This window comes from Bison bison, unplaced genomic scaffold (assembly GCF_000754665.1).
Source record: "Bison bison bison isolate TAMUID 2011002044 unplaced genomic scaffold, Bison_UMD1.0 scf7180017864286, whole genome shotgun sequence".
NCBI classification, from domain to species: Eukaryota; Metazoa; Chordata; class Mammalia; order Artiodactyla; family Bovidae; genus Bison; species Bison bison.
The window spans coordinates 2,407,568-2,432,053 of NW_011494858.1; the positions used below are offsets into that span (position 1 = coordinate 2,407,568).

General features: G+C 40.1%; 1 protein-coding gene across 1 annotated transcript in view; it reads right to left on the reverse strand.

Annotated features, from left to right (window-relative positions):
* Positions 1–3,266: 3,266 nt before the first annotated feature.
* The window catches only part of GALNT1 (polypeptide N-acetylgalactosaminyltransferase 1), an 80,767-nt gene continuing 59,547 nt past the window's right edge, over positions 3,267–24,486 (reverse strand). The window contains exons 7-12 of the mRNA XM_010849755.1: positions 23,457–23,574; positions 21,809–21,989; positions 20,663–20,802; positions 11,878–11,976; positions 11,265–11,399; positions 3,267–5,315 (exon numbers count right to left, since the gene is read on the reverse strand). Coding sequence (XP_010848057.1) covers positions 5,169–5,315; positions 11,265–11,399; positions 11,878–11,976; positions 20,663–20,802; positions 21,809–21,989; positions 23,457–23,574 — 820 coding nt within the window. The 3' untranslated portion in view covers positions 3,267–5,168. The remainder of the gene's footprint in view (positions 5,316–11,264; positions 11,400–11,877; positions 11,977–20,662; positions 20,803–21,808; positions 21,990–23,456; positions 23,575–24,486) is intronic.

A 24,486-nucleotide genomic window follows, 5' to 3' on the forward strand; every position in this document is an offset into this window, starting at 1 on the left:
CCCCCAATCCTTCCCAGCATCAGGGTCTTTTCCAATGAGTCAACTCGTTGCATGAGGTGGCCAAAATATTGGAGTTTCAGTATAAACAACCACATTTATTTAAGAATGTATTCTGATATCAAATGACAAATTTCAACAATGCAAAAACTGCAATTACTTTTACACCAACCTAATATAGTTCATCCTCGGAGAGGAAAGGCCTTCATATGCAGCAGTATATTTGTGGCTCAAGTTTATGTATCCTTTTTCCCCATTTCCCCCCCTAGACTTTAGGGATTTTCCATATTTTCTAATTTACATGTAATAAATGCATATACGTACGTATATAGCTCAACAAACTTTGAATATTTATGCATATTACCATTATGTAAACCCATTTATAGAATACTTCCATCATTCCAGAAAGTTCTCTCATGCTCATTTCCACCCTATGCTCATCCAGAGGTTACCACCCTAGTTTTGTTTTGCCTGTCCTTGAACTTGAAATAATGTATCAAGCTTTCTTTGTTCAACACTTTTTAGACTTATCCCTGTTCTACCAGAAATTCACTTTCTAAAATTGCAGACTGATATCTCAGTGTATGTTAGTTGTTGTGTCCAACTCTGCAACCCCATGGACTGCAGCCCCCAGGCTCCTCTGTCCATGGAATTCTCCAGGCAAAAATACTGGAGTGGGTTGCCATTTTCCTTTCCAGGGGATCTCCCCAACCCAGGGATCAAACCTGGGTCTCCTGCATTGCAGGCTGCTGCTGCTTTACTATCTGAGCCACCAGGAAACCCTTAAATATACCTTTATTTTGATTATTCACTAATCTGTGGATGGGTATTTGGGTAGTTCCCAGTTTGGAACTATGAGAATATTCTTGCACAAATCGTACTGTGGGTACAAGCCTTTGTTTCTTTTGGTTGTATCTGTGGAAGTGGAGTCAGTGAGTAAGCGTATATTTACCTTTATGAGGAGCTGGCAAGCTGTATTCCAAGGTGACAATATCAAGACGCTTGCACAGTTGCTCCACATTCTCACTATTCAGCAGGTATGCAGTGCTGTTTCCTTCTGGTTTCGTTTTGTTCTCTGATGTTGGGCTTCTTTTCCTGTGCTAATTGTACATCAGGACAGCTTCTGTGAAGTGTGTATTCAAGTCACTGATTTTTATATTGTGTTGCTTTTGCAATGGCTCTTAAAACTTGTTTTCCTGTGTACAAATCCTTTGTCATTTGTATGTATTACAAATATTTTCTCCTTGGCCATAGCTTGCCTTTTCACTTTAATAGCATCTTCTTGATGAGAAAGGCTTAATTTTGGTAAAGTTTATTTTTTTGATCACACTGTGTGATATGTAGGCTTTTACTTCCCTGATTAGGGATGAAACCCATCAGTGGAAGCACAGCCTTAACCGCGGGACCACCAGGGAAGTCCCATAATTTTGGTTAAATTTATCAGTTTTTATCTTTTATGGTTAACATCTCTTGTGTCCTGAAGTATCTGCCTATTCTAAGAGTCATGGAGATATTCTGTTTCCCTCCAGGAGATTTGCTCTACCCTCTCATTCATTTAGATCTGTGATCCATTCTGAGTAAGTGTAGGTTGTGTGAAAGCATCAGTGTTTGGTGTTTTCTCATTATCTCATGGGTATCATTATTCCAGCTCCAAATGAAAACACTCCCCCCTTACTTACTGAATTGTTTGTTGAAAAGTCAGTAATGATTGTGTGGATCTATTTCTAGAGTCTGTTCCATCCACTGATCTATTTGTCCTAACTTTAGTATCACACTCTCTTCATTTCTGTAGCTCTAAAGCAAGTCACACAATCAAGTAGTATAAAGTCTTCCAACTTTTTTTTCTTCCTTCTTCATGATTTTCTTGGCTCTTTTGGGTCTATTCCATTTCCATATATACATTTCGGAGAAGGCAATGGCACCCCACTCCAGTACTCTTGCTTGGAAAATCCCATGGACGGAGGAGCCTGTTAGGCTGCAATCCATGGGGTCGCTAAGAGTCGGACATGACTGAGCGACTTCACTTTCACTCTTCACTTTCATGCATTGGAGAAGGAAATGGCAACCCACTCCAGTGTTCTTGCCTGGAGAATCCCAGGGACGGGGGAGCCTGGTGGGCTGCCGTCTATGGGGTCGCACAGAGTCGGACACGACTGAAGCGACTTAGCATAGCATAGCATATATACATTTGCCAGTTTCTACAAGAAAGCCTCATATTTTAACATCATTGATTCTGTAGATCAATTTGTGGCCAACCGAGATCTTAACAGTATGTAGTTTTTCAATCTGTGAACATATTGAGTAGTTTTCTGTAGAAACTAAAGTATTCTAGTTTCTCTCTGCAGTGTTTTGTAGTTTTCTGGGTAGAAGGCTTGTACATCTGTTAATTGCTTTTAAGGTATTTGACTTCTTCGATGATAAACTGCATATTTAAAGTTTAATTCTCAATTGTTTGTGGCTAGTGTATAGACAGTACAACTGAGTTGCCTCACGTCCCCCAAAACTGGTAGTTCTGGTAGGTTTATCAAGCACACTTCAAGAAATCAGACAGTATGAGCAGTGTTATAAGACATCTGATTTTCCAGAGTAAAAAGGGATTCACCTTTTGTATACCTTTTTTCACAGTTATCACCTCAGAAATACTACCTTCTTTCTGATTTCCTTCTCCTTTGAAGAATATGTAGTTCTGGATTTAAATTTTTTCTTGGTATAGTTCTTGAAAAATGGAGACAGCACCAAATCTTTACAGAGGAACCTTTGTTTTTCAAATGAATGTAGAACAGGGAAATGAGGACATGGCCTACATGCTGCCTCTTATTTGCAGAATGGTGAACAAAGTACTATTTTTCAAGATCCCAATTAGACCAGAAAGACATATTAAAATGGGTTGGGACTAGAGTAGGGTGAACAGATTTGTGAGATTTGAATTATCCTTAACTGTCACATTTATGAATTATTCACTGTCAATAATCAAATCTTTTCATTGTCTTTTTCATTCATTCCTTTCTTCCCAATTTAATTTACAACAGTGAGTACCACACTGCCTAATCTACAAATAGCTATAAACAATAGGGATCCATTTTTAACTTCAAATAAAACCAATATAAGGCACAACTATTCAGGAATATTTTATATTTTTCAAAGTATTTAGGAATTCTTTAATTAGAAAAATAAAGGCAATGGGATTATCTATCAGGTTCTAAAAGTACCCATGAATGAAATCACTCACATCCCCCTCTTAAAAAAAAACACAACACAACCTTAAATCACATTGTTGATAAGTTTTCTTACAGTAAGAAATAAGACCAACCTACACTAGGTACAAAATCCTGAAATTCTGAGCATGAAAATAATTTACTGATTAGACATCCGATTTATTCAAGCATAAGGCCTACCAAAGAGAGAATGAACACAGCTCATGGAGTAGGGGAAAAACCCCAGCCAGCACTTGCTTTATCTCAGATTTCCTGGGGACAGAATTTACGCATTCTGTACTACAGCTTCACTCTACAGCGGTCACATGTGCTTGGTATTAACTTGAATATGGTATGAGAAACTTTCTGCACACTCAACTCGGCAAGTATCATTAGTGATGCAACTTTCAGAAACAGTCTTAGGCACAAGAAATAGCACTGCCTGCAGTGAGAGTCTCTGATAAAGAAAAGAATATCATTAAATATAATCTTACAAATAGGAAGGAAAATACATGTAATTTTTGCCAATGGATTGCCTCACATACCAGGAAAAATGTTACAATTAGATTTTCTTTCCATGAGATTAAAACACTAATTTAAATTGATACTAAACTTTTAATTGATCCTCAGGTTATCTTGTATTTAAAACTGGAACAAGAAAACCGATTTACCCTAAGTGGAATTTAGGGAAGAAATGCAGGCCTAATAATATGGAATAATAGCTGCACTTCTTTGGTTAACTCATTAAAAAATGCCAATTAAACATTTTCAGTCGGATTTTATTAAAAAAAAAAAAAAAGCAGCAGATCAACATTACAATTCAAGAACCTAATCTAAATATGCACTTGACAAAGAAGCACATCCAAATATGGAGTGAAAAAATTTTTCCCAAAACCATCAAACGTATCATCTCCAAATACATCACTTCTGCAGGCCTTTTGTTGAGTGGAATCATAAACAAAAACAGAAGATTTATTGCTGTGAAAACAAATCTGTAGTACAGTAGTATGAATCTTGGGTGTTAAGTAAGCATAATCAGTTGAATCAAGTTAGGAAGTTGAAACTCTAATAAGAAATTTGTGTGTGTGTGTGAGCAAAGTCTGTAAGCCAGTTGACCCAAGAGCAACTGAGATATCTAACTTGTTCACCAAGACCAGACACCACTTTAAATCTCCATTTTTTGAAGGCAATTAAAAATTACAATTCCAACAGCCCACAAACCAAAAAAAAAAAAAAACCTGTAGAAAGCAATTAAAACTACGTTCAAAGAGCCACTTTTTTCAGCTCAATTTCAGCACCCCAAGGAAAAAAAAACATCCATGACTATCACAGATGAAAACAGAATGAATGTCATTGGAATCAGTTATTTTTCCCCACTGAGGTATAAAATCTATATAGAAATTTGATACTATACTATAACAAATTGTACTTTTCATAGTTCTGTTTTAATTTCCTTTAAACCCTGTTTAATATAGTTTGTTTTTTAAATTGTAAAAATGTTTTCATGATTCTGAATCTGGTTCCAGTTCATTTATTTTTATATCAGTATTTAATATACTGGCTACCAGTTCTAATCAGAAAAAAAATCTTAGACGTCTCTTCATTATGACAGCACAGTCAGCGGAACTCACTGCTGTGCACGCAAACCATAAAAGGCGCAGCTCTCTGGAAAGCACAGTTCGCAGACTGTTTCAGTCTGAGTATTCTTTACGAGGATTCTTGATGACCGACTCTTTCAATCTTGTAAACATCAGTGTGCACAGTCTCGCTACTACGTAGTTGCACGTCCTGGGACAGGAAGGCTGGTTCACAGCTAGTGGAAGCGAGGGCAGTCTATAAAGTTTTAATGGCTGATAAACCTTACATCCTGCAGAAGGAAAGCACTTTTCCTTTTTTTGCTACTTAAGAATGTGGCAGAAATGTATGCTGAGGTAGCCCAGTCAGTCCTTACGTTTTCCTTTTTTTGTAAATTTGGTCTCAGAATATTTCTGGAAGGGTGACGTTCCGAAGAAGCCACTGCTGGGATCGGCTTCCGCTGCAGTCTCTGATGCTGGGCACCTGGCTGTCCTCGTCTGTGGCTTTGTCCAGGCACTGGTTACTGTTCACATGCTGCAGGGTCAATTTCTGAAAGAGACAGGGAACAAGTCTTAATGTGAACATGGAAAACAGAAGCCAAAGCACCTCCGACACCTTATTTGTGATTATGAAGTTCCTCTGTAGAAAAGTGTTTGTTTTGCAATATGAAATAGATTATTTAAGACACTGGAGGAATGTATCTATGTTAAAGACAGCAACGCTGGGGGGAGGCATGGGGACTACAGTGGATTATGCTAGAGCTGCGATCAGATGACCTCAATTCTAAATCCCAATTCTGCCGTAAGCTCTGCAATACTGTGGGAAAATCCCTTTTTGTGCTTTGATTGCCTTAAAAAAAAAAAAAAAAGATCTTATTAGTGATTCCCAATTTAGGATCCTCTGTTTTCCAAAAGGCATTTCAAAACTGCTTCATTTTCCCATGAGAAGGCTGTTCAAACTTTAAGTTCTTGGAAACTCAGGTCTTTCTGAAGACTTAACTCATAAGATTTATAAAACAGTCTTTAATAAGTGGCTGACAGATGTGACTATGTATCTTCCTCTCTACTTGTCTGCGTTCCAGACCTGATGCTATCATGTTGATTTTTAGGAAAATTAAAAAAAAATAAAAAAGGACAGATGGGCATTAAGAGACACATACTGACCATACTAATCAATATGATACCAAACCCTGGTCAGGTGAAGAACTCCAAAGCAACTATGTAGGAAAGCTAATTACTTTACAATCTTGTGGTGGTTCTGCCATACGTTGACACGAATCAGCCATGGGTGTACATGTGTCCCCCATCCTGAACCCCCCTCCCACCGCATCCCTCTGGGTTGTCCCAGTGCACTAGCTTTGAGTGCCCTCCGTTTCATGCATCGAACCTGGACTGGTCATCTATTTCACATGTGGTAATAGACATGTTTCAGTGCAAATCATCCCACCCTTGCCTTCTCCCACAGAGTCCAAAACTCTGTTCTATATATCTGTGTCTCTCTTGCTGTCTTGCGTATAGGCTATCATCGTTACCATCTTTCTAAATTCCATATATACGTGTGTTAATATACTGTATTGGTGTTTTTCTTACAAGGCCTCTTTTGTACCTATTTGAACTTCAAACAAAGCAAAACCTGATGACTGTCTACAACACAGCTATCTTAGCTTTCAGTCATTTCTTCTGTGTTGTGGCCCAAGCAGAAGTTGACAAAGGGCAGTGCACATTCGCAGATGTCACAGTTTACTATCAACACTGACTTCAGGATTAGACACTTAATCCTTATAAATGCTTCAGTAAGACCTGGAAGAGTCAGCATGGCTGTGGCTGGTTTTACTTTTATACACATGCTGTGTAGTTTATGGGTTGAGGGGATGGGCTCTGCAGACATTTCTAGAGTGAACCCCAGATTTGTCACATACCAATGACACACCCCAAAGCAAAAACCTGAGCCCCAGGTTCCTTATCGATGAAATGGGGAGACATACTTCTCAAGGTGTGAAGGAACATTAAGACAGGGTGCAGAGAGCGCGGCCAGCTCAGAGTCGCTCGCTGTCGGAACGTTCCACAGCGTTCTGAGCAGCTGCGGACGGTCTGGCAGCCCTGAGGGCCGAAGGTCCCCACACATACCACTGCTCCCAAGGCCTTTGGTCGTGTGTAGGACGAAAACAGAGCACTTTAAAAAGAACCCCTCAAACATTCCACAGGCCCTTCAAAGGGTGGCCACCTTTATCAGGCCCATTGTCAGTATTAATAAAAGTAAAAAAATGCATTATTTCACTTATTTAGAATCATTAAAATAAGCTTGTTAACAAAGAGGTTATTGATCCATACTGGGTATTTAACTACTCAAAATTAAGACAGAATCCCCATAATTTCAGGGGGCTGCCACTCCCTTCAGGAGACCTGGCTGCTGACCGCAGGACAGAGTTCTGGGGCTCGTGGTCACTGTACCAGCATCTGCACAGAAAAAGGCAGTGGACTAACTGAACCTCTGAAAGGAGGATTAAGCTATACTTATCACTGCATAAAAAATCTGCTGCTCCCTGCCTCTAAATGCAACTGTGATAAAATCTACATTTTCATTCCAGAAAGGACAGGTACAAGCAGTCAAAGCAAAAAGAGCCAAGTATCATAAACTCTGCAATATGTAATATAAACAAGACTTAAAAGATGTCAGAATATACATATTTAATAAAAGACAGTATGGTATCATGCAAAGAATCCTTGTTCAAGAATCCCAGGTCTGTCTGAGATCTGGTAGCACTGTTTACCTGCTGGGTGACCCTGGGCAATTAATTTCTATTCCGGGCTTCAATATTTGCATGTATTAAACAAGGTCCTGAGTTTTATTTCTAGGATTCCTTTGAAATCTAAGATTTCACAACTTTAGGTTTAGATGATACACTACTGACGTAAATGTTATTTTTCCAGATTGCTATTTTCAACTGGAGGCAGAACTCTGACGGGCCGTCTGTGCAGTAAGCCAAGTCGTGAGAGCCCCGCTACAGCCTAACTCCTCCTCTGCCCAGTTCTGCCATCTCCCTTTTCACAGGTGTTGATCTAAAGAGTGCTCCCTAATAAACATCCTGAACGCTAAGCTTGACCTCAGAGTAGAGCCTGCCTCCGAGAAAACCCAGCCTGCTTGCAAAATGCTCCAGGGGTTTTTAAAACTTTACACTGGTAACTGGTTCTTTCAAAGTATCATAAATCAACTCAAGCACCTTAATTTCTAATCAAACATTTGCTTTTTGAAAAACCGTTGTCGTAGACTGTATAGGTTATACACAGTCTGCCAAAAGCCATTCCCACACGCTGCCTCCCGGCTACATCATACCATAAAGACTGGAAAAGCAAATGCCTGCTTTTCCAGCCTCTCACTCTGAGAAGTAGTTCTAGCCCGTGAGACCTAGCAAAGACCACTGTGGAGGATCCAGGAAAAGCTTTGGCTTTCCTGATAAAGAGGAATTCAAGGAGCAGCATACCAGTCATCTTTTCTTCTTGCCTTGATCTGGGAGTGACACCTTCTAGTGGCCACAAGAAAACGGCCAAGAATATTGCTGCAATGTTACCCCTGACAGCACTGTGTCACTGAATCCACATCAGAAGCCACTTACCTCCAGACTTAAGGGAAAAAACCCACTATTTGTTCATGCTACTATAAATAGGTTTCTGTTACCTATTTAAATATACTCCCATTTTTCAATGAACATATACAATTGGGAGGCTTCTAAAAATATTTTGGTTTCATGATGACTGTGGGGTGCCCCTGGTATTCACTGTCTGGAGTCAGAGATGCCATATATCCTGCAGTACCTGGGGCAGCTACACCCAACGTGGCAGCAGCATGCACCATAGAAAACTCCAGAACAGAATATTCAGTCCATTTCCAACAGTCATATTAACTGAGCTACTGTACGCATACATACATATACGTGTGTGTGTGTGTGTATATATATATATATATAAACTGTAGTTTGATACTGTGAAGGGAGACCCAGGAATTATAAAACATGGTCTCTGTCCTCTAGGATCCAACTAATAGAGGAGAAAAAGACTGATAGACAAATATTAAGGTTGGTGCAAAAGTAACTGTGATTGCATTGTTGAACTTTATTTGTTATGAGAATACAATCTTTTTAAAGCACACTTCTTGCTCTGTTTGCTAATGGCTTATTACTTGCTGTGTATTTTATATTATTCTAGAATAGGGAGATGATATTAGACAAAAAGCAGATTCAGGCGATTTTCTTAATCAAGTTCAAAATGGGTTGTAAAATAGCACAGACAACTTGCAACATCAACAAGGCATTTGGCCCAGTAACTGCTAATGAACATATAGTGTAGTGATGGTTCAAGAAGTTTTGCAAAGGAGACAACAGCCTTGAAGAGGAATGCAGTGGCTGGCCATCAGAAGTTGATGACACCAATTGAGAGGATCATCGAAGCTGATCCTCTTAACAACTACATGAGAAGCTGCTGAAGAAAATGACGACCATTCTATGGTCGTTCGGCATTTGAAGCAAAGTGGAAAAGTGAAAAAGCTCAATAAGGGGTGCCTTCATGAGCTTACCGCAAATCAAAAGAAGTTATTTTGAAGTGTCTTTTTCTCTTATTCTACGCAACAACGAAATTTCTTGATCAGATTGGGAAGTGCAATGAAAAGTGTATTTTATATGACAATTGGAGATGACCAGCTCAGTGGCTGGATCGAGAAGAAACTCCAAAGCACTCCCCAAAGCCAAACCTGCACCAAAAAAAGGTTATGGTCACTGATTGGTGGTCTGCTGCCGGTCTGATCCACTTCTTTCTGAATCCTGGCAAAACCATTACATCTGAGACGTATGCTCAGCCCATGATGAGAGGCACCGAAAACTGCAACACCCGCAGCCAGTATTGGTCAACAGAAAGGGCCCAATTCTCCATGACAACGCCTGACCACACGTTACACAACTGAGGCCTCAAAAGCTGAATGAACTCGGCTACCAAGTTTTGCCTCATCCGCCATGTTCATCTGACCTCTCGCCAACCGACAACCACTTCTTCAGGCATCTCGAAAACTTTTTGCAGGGAAAACACTTCCATAACCAGGAGGAGGCAGAAGATGCTTTCCAAGAGTTTGTTGAATCCTGAAGCATGGATTTTTATGCTACAATAAACTTATTTCTTATTGGCAAAAATGTGTTGATTGTAATGGTTTCTATTTTGATTAATAAAGATGTGTTTGAACCTAGTTGTAATGTTTTAAAATTCACAGTCTGAAACCGAAATTACTTTTTCACCAACCTAATAACTACAGAGAAGCACAAAATCACAGGGGTCAGAAACAATTATAATTAAGACAGAGCTAATTTCTGGCTGAGGGTGATGTCAACTCTGGGCCCTCAAGAACAGGTGGGATCTGTCAGGCACAGGGACTAGCCTGACCTTAAATATAAAGTAGGAAAGAACTGGATATGGTCAGGGAATAGCTGGTCGAAGATGAAAGTAGACCACGATTTGTATGTGACAAGTATAAGGAGAAAAGACAGCCAAAGTCAAAACTTGGTTTGGATCTCATTTAAGGGGTAGGATGAAGCAGTAGAGTCAAGCAAGCCGAAGAGAGAAAGCTATTTGAGAAACTGAACAGTAGTGCATCTACAGGCAACAGGAAGAGGATTTTAAAAAAGTATCTGCTTAGCAGTCATAAATGCTATAGAGAAGTTAAGCACAAGAGATGAAAAAGCTCTGGCTTTGTATCCAGGAGCTGTTTCTGCGGTGTCAGGCCAAGGCAGGAGCCAGGGTTGAAGAAGCAGGGGCCTGAGTGTCAGCCATTCACTTGCCGTCATACAACACAAGAGAAGAGTAGGATGGTATGTAGAAAACGAAGTAGCAACAAAGTCTGTCCCAACGTGAAGAGAAGAAAGCCAGTGCTGGGAGCAGAAGAGAAACAACCAGAGAAACCCATCCGGAAGATGCCGGCTCCAGAACGGGAGAGCACAAGCATCAGCTGGGAGGTTAGTTGGGTACGAGGAGCAGAAGGGAGGTTCACTGGAGAGGCTCTGAGTCCTCTCTGTGAGCACCACACACGGGTGCTGCAGAGGGGGCGCAGCTCCAGAGGAGAGCAAAGATAAAGTCACTGACAAACAGGAGGAGCCAGAGAATTTCATTAATGAAACCTACATGTTTCATTCAGTAATTCTAAAAGCCTCCTTACTGTTCCACTGCCTCCACACTGGACAGCAGAGCTTGAGGACACACAGGGGAGAGTGACTGTAGTAACACGAGGACCCAGGACTGGCGTCAACACTAGTTTAACTACTGGACAGATTACAACGTGTGCTTTTTAATTTACATTGCTTTTCCTGTCAATTTTGGGAGTATAAGAACAATTTGATTTATAGTATGCAGACTCCATAAGAATTCATTCTTTCAGGTATAAAGTACTTTATATAGTATACACCCTTTGACACACAATTTTATTACTATATTTATTCCTATTTTCAACTGCAATGTAACTTACCACCGGGTCATACTCCCAAAGCTGGTTGCCTTTTAGGTGGTGGCATTTGAGCATTGTGACTGGGCCATTAAGTTTGGAGACATCCAAGCAAAGGTCATCTGTTCTAATTTCTTTGTTGGCAGTGTAAGAGAAAACCTGATAAACAAAAATGCACGTATAAGCTTTCACAGCACAGTAAGTTAGTGTTTTATGTACCCAAGGATCTGGCAGGGAAAAAACAAGTATTGAAAATAAATGCTTTTTGAACTTTTATTAGTATAATAGAGAATAAATGACTCAGAAAAGCCACCACTATTTTTGCAGAGGAGAAGAAAAAATGACCTTAAGTTCTCTGTATACACTGAGTTTATTGTCAAGGGTTGTCATCTGTTTGACTAAAAAGGGCAAAATAAATCTCATGTACAACAATGTAAATATGGTTCTCACAAAGGGCCGTTTACAAATGTTTCACTTTAAAAACAGTCATTAGATTGAAGGCTCCATTCTTCTAAAGGTCTTTATTATTTGCTCTTTAGAGGTAGGAAAATGTTTCCTGAATGATATCATGAGACAAAAAGGGAAGATTAAAACAAATCCAAAAAGTATCACTTTAAAGCTTTACTAAAATACTCACCTGATTACCTCCCATACCATGACAGTTAAAAATTCCAACTTTTTCATTCTCTTTTCTAGCCATGTTATCTAGACACTGATTTGTTTCCACATTTCGTATCTAGGGGAAAATGAATAATGAAAACACCACAAGTTAGAGAGGTTCACTAGACAGACACATACAGATCTACACACACACTAAAATTGATTCAAACTTCCCACTAAATCTTTAATTCCTGAGGCAGGGTCTATGAGTTGAGAGCAGGGGGAGCATCATGGCCTAAAGATTCTGTGGCCTAAAAAGCTCTTAACTATTTATATAATAATTTTTGTGTTTCAAGGAGAAATCCTTTAAGTTCTTGTTTCTTTCTTTTATCCCAAGCTGTTCTTCTGGAATTTGTATTTAACTCAGTAAGCTCCACTTTGCCTAATAATTTTAAAGCAGTGTCCCTGTGGACACTGTTTGCCACCATGATAAGGGAGCAGTACTTTTGTTAACTACTTTGATGACTTCTTAGGAGATTAAAGGTGGGTATTTTCTAAGGAAAGAACCTAGAACTTGGCTTGACTGGGAAGCCTAAGCACACTGCAGTGCAAACACCACTCTTCTGTTAGATGTTTGTCAATTACTGTAAAAAGCTGAATCAGTCATCAGAATTAGGAAGAATATTTTAAGCTCTGTTCCTTGATATTTGTTTCTCTCTGAACCACAGTAGTTTAAAAGCATATGGCAAATTAATGGACATTTGTAAAGTCCCAAATCTATTCTCATACATTAGCAGGTAAGCCAGAAGAGAAATGTGGGACAAACTATATGTTACGTAGATGGAAAGCTGTGTGTGATAGATAACGTGGCAGTAAAGCTAAAACCACAAATAACTCATTTATTTTCATAAACATGTGCTGTCTACGTATTATTCTATTTTAATAAGGCATTAACAAGTCCAGATGCATTTTTTTTTTTTTAAATAAAGATAGAGTAGTCTAAGTATGAATAACTATTATTCCCAGAGGGTCAGAAGAAGAACTGGGGCTTTGGCCTAAGAGAGGGCCTCAGTTTAAGTCCAAATAATCCAGACCCTCTGAGGACAATTTCCTAAGAGTGACTAGTCAGCTCTATGCTGAGGCTGGGTGAGACAGGGCATCCATGTACCTATTCTGGAGTCCAGCACAGAGAGGACTCAAATGGTAATAATCTGCACTGCTGCCTTATCACCAGTCTCCTCCATCTGGCTATTCCATCAAAACCTCAAACTCAGTTCAAGCAAATACAGGATTTTCCAAATCTTTAATGCTAACATTTCTTTACCTGAACATTTTAACATAACCCTGCCACTCCTGCCTCTGAGGAGACTCCTGGGTATAACATATCACATCAGTCTCCAGGAATTCTTTTACTGCATAATACACATAATCTTTTTATCCATTATTTTAAAACAGAAACCTATTACCTCACAAGTAGATTTTATAAAAGGTTTTATACTTAGATACAAATATGCATGAAAGACATCTTTCTGTACCTCAGTGGATAGGCAATTAATACTTGATGATCACAGCTCTCTTATGTGACAAAAACTTTAGTTCCAATTTTGACAAGATGAGTCTTTATCTCATCTATCCATATAAATTGATTATTTCCTTATACTGTTGAAAAGTTACCAATCCCCAGTCCTACATTTTCTTCAATTTTTTTCCCTCCACATATAGACACAGAGGCTTCCGAAGACAGGTGGTAAATGTCACAGAAATGATGAGGGAAGAACCAACATCACTGTCAGCTTCTCCCTCTCACATGAAATGATTTTTTGGTTAAATACTTACCTTTTACCAAACTGAATATGAATCAAAATTTTAAAAGTACAATTCTCCCCAAGTGTAACTGGACTTCCTATCACTCTGTAACTATATCAACTTAAGCGATGTTGTTACCGTAACTGATGTTGCTAACAATTACAGCAAATAAAATACACTTACTCTGCACTAGGCATTGTTCTATGAGTTTTACCTGTAACATCATCTACTATTTCATCCATTTCTAAGAACATTTCTGGACTGTTTTCTGACATAAGAGATCTGGGCCTCCATCCCTTGAGACTACTACTAACAACTAGATGTGAGAAGTAGAGTTCTCCAAGGATTGGAAACCACGGCTTCCCAACACCTGTCTTGGTGACAATGAACTCTGATCAGCAAGAAGTGGCCCCACTAAGACCGGTGGTCAGGGACTGAGTGGTCAGTCCACTGCAAGGGCTTGATGGCACTGCTCCAAAAAAGCATAGGGGAAGCCTCGCACACTCAGTGAGAAAGCACTTCTGTAGAAGGGCAGCTGTGATGCTTGGTCCCTGGGCAGAGAGGATTCTGTCGGGCTTAACATGTAGGTGGCATCTCTGAGCTGCTCTCCAGGCAGTTTTTCCATATGCTAATTGCTAGAGAAGACACTTTTCAGGGAATATCCTCTTCCTCTGTAGGAACACATGTGGGCTACCTCACCTATGGAGTGTGCGAGATGATTTTTTGAGGACATGAAAAACCAGGATGACTAAGGGTGAGTTTTGGGAACAGTTCTATCCTTTATGATGTCAAGAGGCAGTAGATCATTTATTTAATCGGCTGGTTTGGTGGGAGTTAATTTTGGAGCCTTTGGAAGAAGAAAAAATTAGGGACAAACATTTTTAAAGAAGTGCTGGATTAGATGTTCAAAACTGTAATTCCATATACAGCCTTAAGGCTATGTAACCAGTCATCTGCTCTCCAGTGAACTATGGAAGGTAGAAACGGTGGTGATATGTACTTGTTTCAATGTTCATACTAGAATAGAAATAAGTACCAGACTTGTTTACTCAAAATTTGACACTTAAAATCATAATGATATCTGAAGTATGCGGTTGGGGGCAATGGCCACACTTTCAAGGTTTCTGGAGGCAGATGGGTAGGTGTGAGAGCTTAGGGTTGGGGGAAGTGCAGGGCTGGGTCTCATTACTAGCCATGTGACCTTGGCAGGTCAGTATTCTAAGACAGTGATTCCCAAAACTACGATCTGCACAACAGTATCTGCCATTAAACAAAGGATTTTGTGATCAAGTCTGTTTAGGAAATACTGGATTAACATCACCAACTCAATGGACATGAGTTTAAGCTCTGGGAGTTGGTGATGGACAGGGAAGCCTGGCATGCTGCAGTCCATGGGGTCGCAGAGAGTCAGACATGACTAAGTGACTGAAGTGGATTAACAAATTTAAATAGATTTTCTTTACTGAACAACTTCTCAAAACCTTTTAATAGACTCTTGGTAGGGGTGGGGACTGAAGGTACAGAAGAATGTAAGATATAAAGAGCAGCAATTCCTAAATATTTTTGGCCATAAAATCCACCTCTCCTCCCCTATCCCTTGCCTTTCTAATGGGCACCTTGAGAGACATCAGACATCAGCAGAAGTTGCTGTAAAATCTCATTTTCTCATTTGTAAGCGAGGTAACAGACACAGACCCAGAAGAAACCGACACCCAGTAGGCCCACAATAGCTACTGATTTTCCTTCCTTAGCTTAGGTGTACACGGCTGTTACTAAAATGTTATTTTCCACCTTACAAGTTGATGATTGTGAATGAAACCGGGCAAGAAATCAGAGCCTCAGTTTCTCGGTTTCTGCTACAGTCTCCTCCAGAATTCTGGCACCTCATTAGTGGGGACAGTGTAAGCAATTAAAGGTATTTGGGGATCAACTACTAAGGAATCTAGACTTCCTTTTTCACTCTCTCCCGTGAGAGTCATGAGTAACACTGGTTAGACATGAGGAAGAGTATGAGCGTCAGTGGTTATAAGCACAAGCTCTCGCGCCAGACTGCTTGTGTTCAAACCCTGTCTCTTCCATTTTGTGGCTGTGCCTGAGCCATGCTGCTTAAACCATTTCTCTGTGCCTTAACTGACTGACCCGTAAAGTGGGGGATAATAGCACCTATCTCAAAGTGTTGGGAAAATGAGTTAATATTCATAAAGCATCAGACTGGTGCTTGACATAAAGTTCATGCTCAGAAAATTTTAGGGTGCAAAAGCAAATGGTCAGTCCTTAGCACTGGTTAAACTGTAAAAGACTGGATTATTTGCTTTCTGTGGCTATTTAGACAGTTCAACTCCTGCATTAACAATGATTAGATATCACCATGAAACATATTTATTCAGTTTCAGGTTCTACCAGAGCTGTAATTACAGAGCGGGATTTTATGAACCCAGACACACTAAATGTACACCTTCTGATTTCTCCTTCTGCTCTAAAATCCTTGACTTCAGGTTTCCTTGGGCCCTTATAAGATGACAAGTGATCCTTGATGGGCTAGGTTCTAGTCTCTGGGGAAGGAAAGCTCACACAGGAGGAGCTATGATCACAAGCACAAGTGCCCTGCTGCACTGTGGTGGGTGCTTATAAACAACCCCAGTCCCCACACCAGCACTTCACCCGGGACAGCGTGGCCTGGCATGAAGGGCATAAGTGCTTAAAACCAGCTGTTACTAAGGCAATAACAAGCAGGCCAGAGAGGGTAAAATCTGTTCTTTATACACAAAGCCAGCTGGCAAGAGGCAGGTAAAAGGCAAGCCTGCCTTGGCAATCAGCTACTGTGGGTTAGACAAGTGGCTCTTTGTAATACGCCTATATTCTGACCTAGCTAACAATGCCTAAGTGTTGTCCAAAACTGGGTCGGTTCAAAGAAAGAAAAGAAAAAAAAAGCTCCTCAAAAGTTGCTGTGCTGTGCTAAGTCCCTTCAGTCATGTCTGACTCTTTGCCACCTTATGAACTGAAGCCTGCCAGGCTCCTCTGTCCATGGGATTCTCTGGGCAAGAATACTGGAGGGGGCTGCCATGCCATCCTCCAGGGGATCTTCCCAACCCAGGGATCAAACCCTAGTCTCTTACATACTCCTGTATTGTTGGGTGGGTTATTTACCACTAGTGCCACCTGGGAAGCCCCATTTAAAGGTAAGCAACTGCTGACAGCCTTCCCATGGCCTCACCCACGCTGGGCCTTCCTTGACTAGAATGAGGCTACAGCAAAGGGAGCAGGTGCTCACTAATGAGGCAAGGAACTCCACATACTCCTCGTGTGTTTGAGGTGACTTCCTTAAATCACAACAAAGTTCAGAGGCAGGGAGCTCCCTTCAGCCCTGAAGCAGCCTCAGTAACTACCAAGGACGGACGTGGCGTCCATGCTTGCCTTGGCTCTGGAGATGCTGTGACCAGGCGGCTCCTCACCACCCTGCAGCTCCCCCTGTGATCTATTTGCTCCACCATATCCTATTAATTTCTATTTTATGTCTTCCCCTCTTTCCCCAAACCCCCATCACCAACAATCCCCCTTCACTCTCAGCCCACAATCTTGTGTTCAGCTGAAGAATCAAGTCACCAGACAGCTTCCTCTCACGTCCACCTCAAAGTTCCAGCTTCCAGCCCTCAACCCATAGTTCACCTGACCTGGGCCCACCCCTCTACCTTCCTTCCTGGTGCAGTGGAGGACTGCCTTCTCCCCCCACCACCTCCCTACTTGTGCATCAGAGCTCACCACGACCCCCCTCCATGTGACTCCAGCCATCAGCAGCTCTTTTCTAGCATCTTCAAATTTTCTCCTTTGTATCACTGCCATCAGCACCATTTCATCTTAGTAAAAACAAATAGAAAAGCCCTTCTTTAACCCCATTTACTTCTCCGGCTACCACTCACTTCTCTGTTCACCTTTACAGTACAATTTCTTGTCCATGCTTCTCATCTCTACTTCTTCTCCTGATCTCCTATGAAGCCATCAGAGATCCTGTCCCTCCCCATCTCCAGGGGAACCCGCCTGACACAGTGAGAGGGAGCTTCTAGACAATGTCTCCCTCACCAACCCAGTGGCCAGTTCTCAGGACTCATCTTCCTCCCTTCTCTGCAATGCTCCACACAGTTGATCTCTTCCTCTTTCTTAAAGCAAGTCCTTCACTTACTAGGCACATCATTCTCCTGGGTATCTTCCTATTTCAATGCCTGCTCCTTCTCAATCTTTTTAGCTGATTCCCTCTCATCTTCATAATGTCTAAATTGTGGAGTTTTTAAATGTCTTATTCCTCCTTCCTTCCCTCTTGTCCATCTACATTCACTCACCCCAAGGTGCTCTCATCAAGTTCTGTGGTTTTAAAAACCACCTATACACTGACAACCCCTAAATTTAGATCTCCATTCCAAACTTTCACCCAAACTGCAGTTTTTTATTTTTTAATGCAACTACCTACCTAAAGATAGGAAACCATAAACAAAACCAAAAGACAACCCCAGAATAGGAGAAAATATCTGTACACGATGCCATCAACAAAGGATTTAGTCTCCAAAATTTACAAACAGTTCATGTGGCTCACTATCACGACTCAATCAAAAAATGTGCAGAAGACCTAGACAGACATTTCGCCAAAGACACACAGATGGCCAAGCACGTGAAAAGATGCTCAACATCACTAATTACTAGGGAAATGTAAATCAAAAGTACAATTAGGTACTACGTCACACTGGTCAGACCAGCCACCGTTAAAAAGTCATAACAAGTGCTGGAGAGGGTGTGGAGAAAAGTGACCCCTCACTACACTGGTGGTGGGAATGTAAACTGGTATACTACTATGGAAGATTCCTCAAAAACTAAAAATAGAGTTGCCATATGATCCTGTGATCCCACTACTAGTCATATATCTGGAGAAAACTGTAATTCAAAACACGCACCCCAGTGTTCACTGCAGCACTGTTTACAATAGCTAAGACCTGGAAGCAACCTAAACGTCCTTCAACAGATGAGCAGATAAAGAAGATGCAGTAGATATATACAATGGAATAAAAAAGAATGAAATAATGCCATGTGCAGCAACATGGACGGATGCAGAGACTATCAAGCCAAATACCAAATGATATCACTTATATGTGGAATCTACAATATGACACAAATGAATGACACAAATGTTTGTTCTATGCAACAGACAGACTCACAGAGAACAGATCTGTGGTTGCCGAGGGGAAGGTGTGGGAGAGGGATGGATTAAGACTGTGGGATTAGTAGATGCAAACGATTATATATAGAATGGATAAACAACTGTAGAGCACAGAGAACATATATTCAATATCCTGTGATAAACCATAATGGAAAAGAACATGAAAAATAATGTATATATACATGTATGTATCACTGAATCACTTTGCTGTATGGTAGAAACTAACACAACATTGTAAATCGATGATACTTCAATAAATTAAAACAGAAACCATCCACATCTCCTGGTGCTTAGGAGACAAATTCCTGCCAGAAAGAGACTTGAAAAAATAACGACTGGTCCTCCCACAGAAAAAGGTGAGAGGCTAAAGTACTAACGTCAAAACCTCAGAAAGGCAAAACTGTCAGGGTTGAGGAGACAGAGACCCCTCCGTGCGATTACTCAGAAGCTTTGAAAGACCAGGCCTAAGAAGCATACCTGAGCTGGAAGTGAACTAAGTCTTTATACAACTACAATCCAGCCCCACCTAGCTCAATCTCTGTTACAGACTGAACTGTGTCCCCTCAAATTCACATATTGGAGTCCTAACCCCCATTACTCTCAGAATGTGACATCATTTGGAGACAGGTTCTTTACAGAGGGAGTCAAATTAAAATGAGGTCATTAGGGTAGGCCTTATTCCAGTGTGACTGGTGTCCTTAGTAAAGAGGGAAGATTTGGAGTCAGATGTGTACACAGGAGACCGCCATGTGAAGACGAAGGCAGAAATCAGGGTGATGCTTCCACACACCACGGAATACCGCAGACTGTCAGCAAACCACCAGAAGCCAGAACGAGGCAGGGGAGAGAGTCTTCCTCACAGGCCTCAGAAACCTGCCCACACTCTGATCTCGGATTTCTCGTCCTTAGAACTGCGAGACAATACCTTCCCATGTTCTATGCTACTGCCGCTCAGTTTGTGGTATTTTACTACGGCAGCCCTAGGAAACTACTGGGACTCCTGACTTGATCATACCCTTGGACTAAGGGAAGGACCCATGTAGATTTCCTATACACAGCACTGCTTTGGCTGGGAAGCAGAGTGACTGGCTACTGACAGTCTAGGAACACAGTGAGGACAGGGCACAGGAAATGCTTCCCTGAGGCCGCCCGGCAGTTATACCAGAAGGTGCAAGGGCAAGCCTCTTTCAAACCCGACCCTCCACTGTGGGCATCCAACTCCAAAAGCACAGCTAATTGTGTTGACCAATTATAAGCATTAATAAATAATTTCAGGTTTCAAGAAGATTTGCTGCTGAGTTCTAAGAGCAAAGACTAAAGTCATCATCAGAGTAAGCATGCTAACCCACAAGCCCACATGGAGATTTGGGGCTCTGAAAGGAAAACAAACAGGTATTAAAAACACAACTTCTTATACGCAGTCTTTCAAGTTTCCTTGTTAGTTCTTTACAATTCTACTTTCAAGTTTCTCAAACTTTGATTCAGTCTAGTTAATGTTAGGATATCACCTTCAGGAATATATGGTTTCAACTAAATGAACCAGTTTGTTAAAATAAGTCTATTGAAGACACTAATATAACAAAAGTCCAACTGTGAAAGGTGAGAGGTAGAGCCTTATTTTAATAAAATGTAACATGATAAATTAATAAGACTTCAAGTTATGAGGCAGACTGCATCAACTAACAAGGACTTTTCCTGTACTTGAGTTTAAGTAATTTTAACATACAGGTACTCCCTTGTTAGAAGTTTAACCTCTATTCTTTTTTTACAAATAAGTGAGAACCACACAGAATACATTTTTTTTTTTTTTTACCTCTCCCAAAGAGAAATAGTGACGTGGAATCTGAGAATCAGGATAAATATTCTCTAGGTACCAAGAGAATGGTCTGCATTGGAGTTTGTGCCTTAGACCAAGTCTTGATGATATATCTCCATAATCTACCTTTGTAACACCTGGTAAAAGAAATAAGTCATTGAATTATTAATGTTCTGTCAGGTAATACATTTCTATTTATATATTGCATCTAACAAGCCAAACAGGAAAAGCAATATCATTTTGGTGACATACCACAAATCTACCTCCCAAGGTATAAAACAAGAAAATAATGTGTTTTCCAAAGAAAAATTAAATTCATATGAGACCAGTTTACATGCCAATACATACAAATGTAAGTTACATGGGATCACAAAACTTTAATATTTGCTAAGGCAAAAACAAAGATCAATTTTGCCCAAATATGAAACAGATGTTAAACAGAGCAATTGTTTCCAGTCAGGTATTTCTCACACAGGCTCCCTAAATTGTGCGACCACCCCCTACCCCAACCCCAGACAGTCTTGTGGTGACTGAAGAGTATAGAATCATAATGTCAGGCAGATTTATAGTTGATTGAACAGCTGTTGCCACAAAACTCTGAAAAGCAGAGAAAAGCTCCTGGAGGCACGATACAGGGCTTTGCATTGGCCTTGAAATACTTGACCATTTCATGTAAATGTTGAATGCTGCAGTTAGGTGTTAAAAAAAAAAAAAAAACACATGGAAAGTACCTGAGCTAAAACAGTAATTTCTGCAATACTGGATCATGTATTATTATTGTTCCCTTGTGCGTGCTATGTCACTTCAATTGTGTCTGACTGTTTGTGACCCTATGGACTGTAGCCCACCATATTCCTCTATTCATGGGATTCTCCAAGCAAGAAGACTGGAATGGGTAGCCATTCCCTTCTCCAGGGGATCTTCCTGATGCAGGGATCGAACCTGTGTTTCTTGTGTCTCCTGTGATGTAAATATTATACCAGGCTTTTGCTAAGCACTTTCTATACCATATGTAATTTCATTTATTCTTTACAACAACTCTGCTCAAAGCTTCTTTTCCAGTCCTTCTTACCTCTCCTTAGAATGCATTAGGATCAGGCCAAGAAAGTTTGTCTTGTGTTTCTAATGCAAAATAATGCTAACCTGGAGAAATTATATAGAAGAAATTCTTGAATTCATCCATCCATACTTCTGCAAGTCGTCTGTTATTTTTATTGATAATCTGCCCCGTGCCTCCTGGAAACGTGTAGGGTGTAGCTTTCCGAAACACATGTCCAACATGTGAGCAAGTAACAATCTCCAAAGTTCCTCCACACTGCCAAATCTGGAAACAGCCGCAAAGAAGACCCGTTTTAAACACTGACAGTTAAAAAAAAAAATCGTTCACATCTACTGAATTTCATGGCTGGAATTTCACAGAATCAAGGGTGTATGTACAGTGGAGCTCCTGCTACATGGTCCCAGAGTCAGTGCTTCCTCAATTTCTGGTTCTGATCAAACCAGAAGTTGAAGGTTAAATTCAGAAAAGACCTGAGGTCCAGAGCAGTGTTTTCTTCTAACTGCAGTCCATCAATCATAATAGGGTCATAAAATTCAAATTTGATGAATTGCAACCAGCACTTAGTAACAAGGACATACTGTATGATGAAATGTTTACATTATGGGTTGTGTGTATAATGTATTTATTAATATGGTTCATGGTCAAAAAACTTGTGACCATGGAGTGGTCAGCCAGGGTCCTATCTGTTCGTCCTTCTCCAAACCTGTGTCACAACCTATACATTAAGCAGAATCTAGGACTCTCAACTTGTGGATTACTCATGAATTACTCAGTGGCCAGTGAGAGCACAGTCTAGTGTCCTTGTGAGCATAAAAACAAAAAGAGGGGTAAAAGAAAGATCATTAAGTATGGTTTTATATCCTTAATCAATTATCCTTCTACTCCTTTCAAAATACATTTCCCTGTAAGTTAAAAGTCTATTTAATTGTAGACTATTTTCAATTACATTGCTTTTTGAAAAGTCTTGACTTTGTTAAATACTCAGTGTGCCCACTTTAACGTTTTCCCAGGATCATAAAGTGATACAGCCAAATAGGATCTCCAAGATGCTCTGGAGTCCAAACCTCTCCTCTTATAAAGACCAAGGTGATCCACCAGGAATGCAGTGAGCTAGCAGGGCTAGACTTCTGTGCAGTTCACTGTGGTTTCCAATAAGCCATGTGTCTAAAGTTCATTATTTTCAGAAATACACATCATTCTAAAAATAAGTTGATTTTTGTGAACATGAAATGCATAAGACTTAAGGCTGACTGGGTTAAATTAATTTAGAATAATTTAAGAATTCTTTTGCCTTTTTCTTTTTATTGAAAAACAGAAAGCTGGTAAAGTGGCCAGGTTTAAATAAGAGAGAACAATTCTCAAACCAGAAGGACACAGCATATTAAAGAAGGTAAAATCATGTTTTTGGCAGTTAAGGAACAAAGTAGCATTTACGAACTACATGTTATTTTTATTTACTTTTAGAGTTTGAATTACCTCCTTGAAAGTAAAGACAACTGGGGAACCTATGTAAATTTTACAGGTGAGCTACTAATATAACTGAATTATTTGCTTAAAATTTTAGAAAGATACTTTAATAGTATCAACAAACTTTTTATGGGCTAAAGGCTGTGAAGTCTGATTAAACTCATATTAAATTCACTTTTTATTTTTTCTTTAGAAAGAACACGAATATTCAAAGCATATTCATATTTGAGGTTATACAGGTTACTTTTTTCAAAGGGAACTTACCCTAAAGGAAATTTCTAGGTTTTCTCCTCCCCAAATATCCATTCCAGCATCATATGTTCCAATTTCCTGAAAGTAATCTCTGTCTATTGAAAAAAGGCCTCCTGCCATTGTAGGTGTTCTGAAATTCAATCATAATACTATACTGTTAATTGCAACAATTTAAAGTTTACTATCAGTTTTTGCTTTTAAAAGTAGTTTTATAACTGTTGATAACTATGGAATAAATGCTGATTCTCACACTCTTCAGAAACTTTCACAGGCCCCAAGGGCTTTGTTTTTACGCCGAGTTATTTGGTTTCCAGATATGACCTGCACCCCAGTCACGCTGTCACAGCTCCTCCTGGACACCCTTCCCTGCCTGGTCCCAAGGGCTCTTACTGTCTTCAGTACCATTCCTGATCCTCAGGTCCTGACTGAGCTTCCACCCGAAACTCCTTAAGTTGAAGCTATTTCTTGTAATCTTCTTCATCTAACTGTCATGCACTCTAGAGTTTCGAGCAACTAAAAATGCAGTTGACCATGTTAACCAAACAGACTCACATCAGCAGCTCTAGCACACCAGGTTTTAAAGGGTGGCAAACACTGCAAAGATGTATGATTAAACAGGATGAAAACAATGCAGCTCTTTTCCTGAACTTTAAGGAAGGAGATGAAGTACAGAATAAATCAATATATCCTTCCTAAGGGGATCATCATCCTGACCAAGTACGGTAAATTCTCTGCCACAAAACATGGCTCAGGTATGCAGAGTGAGTGGGAACAGGTTGAACTAAGCATAGAAATAACAAAGGAGGATTTAAATAAATGAATACCAAGTACTGGTTTACTTGAAGAATGAGTATGGGAGAAAAATGGGTTCCAACTAGGGAGAATGTAATTAAATTCTAGGAACAGAGGACACATGTAGATAATAGTTTAGGATGAACTGGCCACCTACATAACCCTAAAACATCCTCATTCCATGCACTGGTGAGGGAGGTAGCATTTGCTTTTACAGAAGAAATAGTTGTTTCCACCAAGAAGTTAGGCC